Source organism: Mandrillus leucophaeus, unplaced genomic scaffold, assembly GCF_000951045.1.
Source record: "Mandrillus leucophaeus isolate KB7577 unplaced genomic scaffold, Mleu.le_1.0 Scaffold538, whole genome shotgun sequence".
Taxonomy (NCBI): domain Eukaryota; kingdom Metazoa; phylum Chordata; class Mammalia; order Primates; family Cercopithecidae; genus Mandrillus; species Mandrillus leucophaeus.
In genome coordinates, this window is record NW_012105786.1 from 314,735 (window position 1) to 316,994 (window position 2,260).

Below are 2,260 nucleotides of genomic sequence, written 5' to 3' on the forward strand. Positions count from 1 at the left end.
TTGTTGCCCAGGCTGGAGTACAATTGGGCCATCTCGGCTCACTGCAACATCTGCCTTCCAGGTTCAAGTGAATTTTCCTGCCTCAGCCTCACAAATAGCTGGGATTACAGGTGTGTGCCACCACACCCAGCTAATTTTTGTATTTTTAGTAGAGCCAAGATTTCACCATGTTGACCAGGCTGGTCTTGAACTCCTGACTTCAAGTGATCCACCTGCCTCGGCCTCTCAAAATGCTGGGATTACAGGCATGAGCCACTGCACCCGGCCTTGTTACTAACTCTTAATGAATCTGCCTTTGTTTGGGTACAACTATCCCTTGAGGATTAAATATACCAATTAAGGATTAAAAGTGTACACAGCTGCATGGGGTCCCCTCTGTTTCTGGTCTATACATCCTCTATGCTTTATACATAGTCTTTACTAAATAAGGAGTTTTTAAAAATGAATTTATCAAATAGTATAGCTAATTTATAGTATGTATTGACTCCTTATATCTGCTTCCTTTCAGTGAGCACACAGATGCTGGAGCACTCCTGAGAAGAGAACACAGAAAGAGGAGGAGGAAGGGTGCCAAAAACAACGTCTTCTTTGGGCATTTTCCCGTTGATCCTAATGCTAGAAAGGAAGGAGAGAGGGAAGATGAAATAATTTATAAAATCCTGATGAATTGTCAATTAAGTAAATCCTTTTTAAAATTTTGTTGTCTTTTATCTTCTTTTGTTTGTTTTCCATTATTTAGTCCTTTCTTTATTACCTGCACTACACAGATGTAAAAGTAAATAACTTTTGAATTAAACTATACAGTGTGTGATCCATGGAAAACTTACGTCATGCTACATTAACCTGCAAGTTTTTGGCAAATATGAATTCATTAGTCATTGAAATAAGCCAGAAAGGATAAAACATACTGGTTTTGTCTTAACCTTCCCTAGCCCTTCTCTCTCCTTGGGTTCAAATGAGTCACTGACCTGCTCTAGTACACATCTTGGAATCTTTGTAACTTTGTAACTTTATCTTTTGTGAGTTCTTTCATGCCTGGTTTGAAACTGAGGAAGTGGACGCAGGGAAGATAGAAGAGGAAAAGAATGGAATTGCTGGAAGAAAAGAAAACTAAGAGAAGAGCCACTTACCAGGACCCATCATTCCCTTCACATTACTGTCTCCTACATGAACAGATCTGGACTCTTGGGCTGCAGAGAAAGGAAAGCATTCATTCAGCATTTGTTCCACTAACATGGACTAAGCACCTTCCGCGAGCCAGGCACTGGGGGCAGACTCAGAGATTCTACAGTTTCATGGGGGAGGCAGCGCAGTAAAAAAAAGAAATTACAGTATCGTGTAGCAAGTGCTATTTTCTCAGCTGTAAAAAGACGCAATAGTGGTACTTACCTCAAGGATTACAACAAAAATAAATAAGTTAGTATTTGTAAACTGCTTGAAGTTCTACCTGGCATATTGTAAGAGTTAAATAGTTGTTTAACTATAATGGTGGTGGCAGTGGTATGATGGTAATAATAAAAAAAGGCAGAATGGTACTGTTAAAATGTAAGCCAGCCTGGGCAGCATGACAAAACTCCGTCTCTACCCGCCCCCCGCCCCCCACCCCCCAAAAAATAAAAGAGAAATTAGCTGGGCATGGTGGTGTGTGCTGTGGTCCCAGCTACTTGAGAGACTAAAATAGGAGGATCGCTTGAGCCCAGGAGGTTGGGGCTGCAGTGAGCCAAGATTGTGACACTGCACTCCAGCCTGGATGACAGAACAGGACCCTGTCTCAAAAAAAAGAGTAAACCAGACCCTATCACTTCTCTGCGTAGCCCTCCAATGGCTCCCATTTCAGTGTAAAAGCCAAAGCCCTTATAATGATCATACAGCCCTGGAATATCTGCTCCCAACTCATGCCTGCTGTTTCTTTCTTTTTTTTTTAACTGCACCTCCTGTTTTCTCCCTGGTTCACTCTGCTTTACTCCCGCTGGTCTTCTTGGTATTCCTTGAACACATCGGTCATATTCTCACAGGACCCTGGCACTGGCTGTTCCTTCTCTTCCCCTCAGTAGCCATAAGCGAACTTTCTCATTTCCTTCAGGTCTTTGCCTGGCACCCTATTTAAAATGACAATTCCTCTTTACTTATTTTTTTTTTACTTAACTTATCACTCTTTAACATACTACATATCTTACTCATCTTGTCTATTGTCTGCTTGCCTCAGAGAAATGGCTCCATGAAGGCTGGAATTTTTGTTGTTTTGTTCATTCCTATATCT

General features: G+C 41.4%; 1 protein-coding gene across 1 annotated transcript in view; it reads right to left on the reverse strand.

Moving 5' to 3' along the window:
* ARHGEF33 (Rho guanine nucleotide exchange factor (GEF) 33) overlaps positions 1–2,260 on the reverse strand; it is a 102,973-nt gene that overhangs the window by 38,738 nt on the left and 61,975 nt on the right. Inside the window, exon 10 of the mRNA XM_011997356.1 lies at positions 1,131–1,190. Coding sequence (XP_011852746.1) covers positions 1,131–1,190 — 60 coding nt within the window. The remainder of the gene's footprint in view (positions 1–1,130; positions 1,191–2,260) is intronic.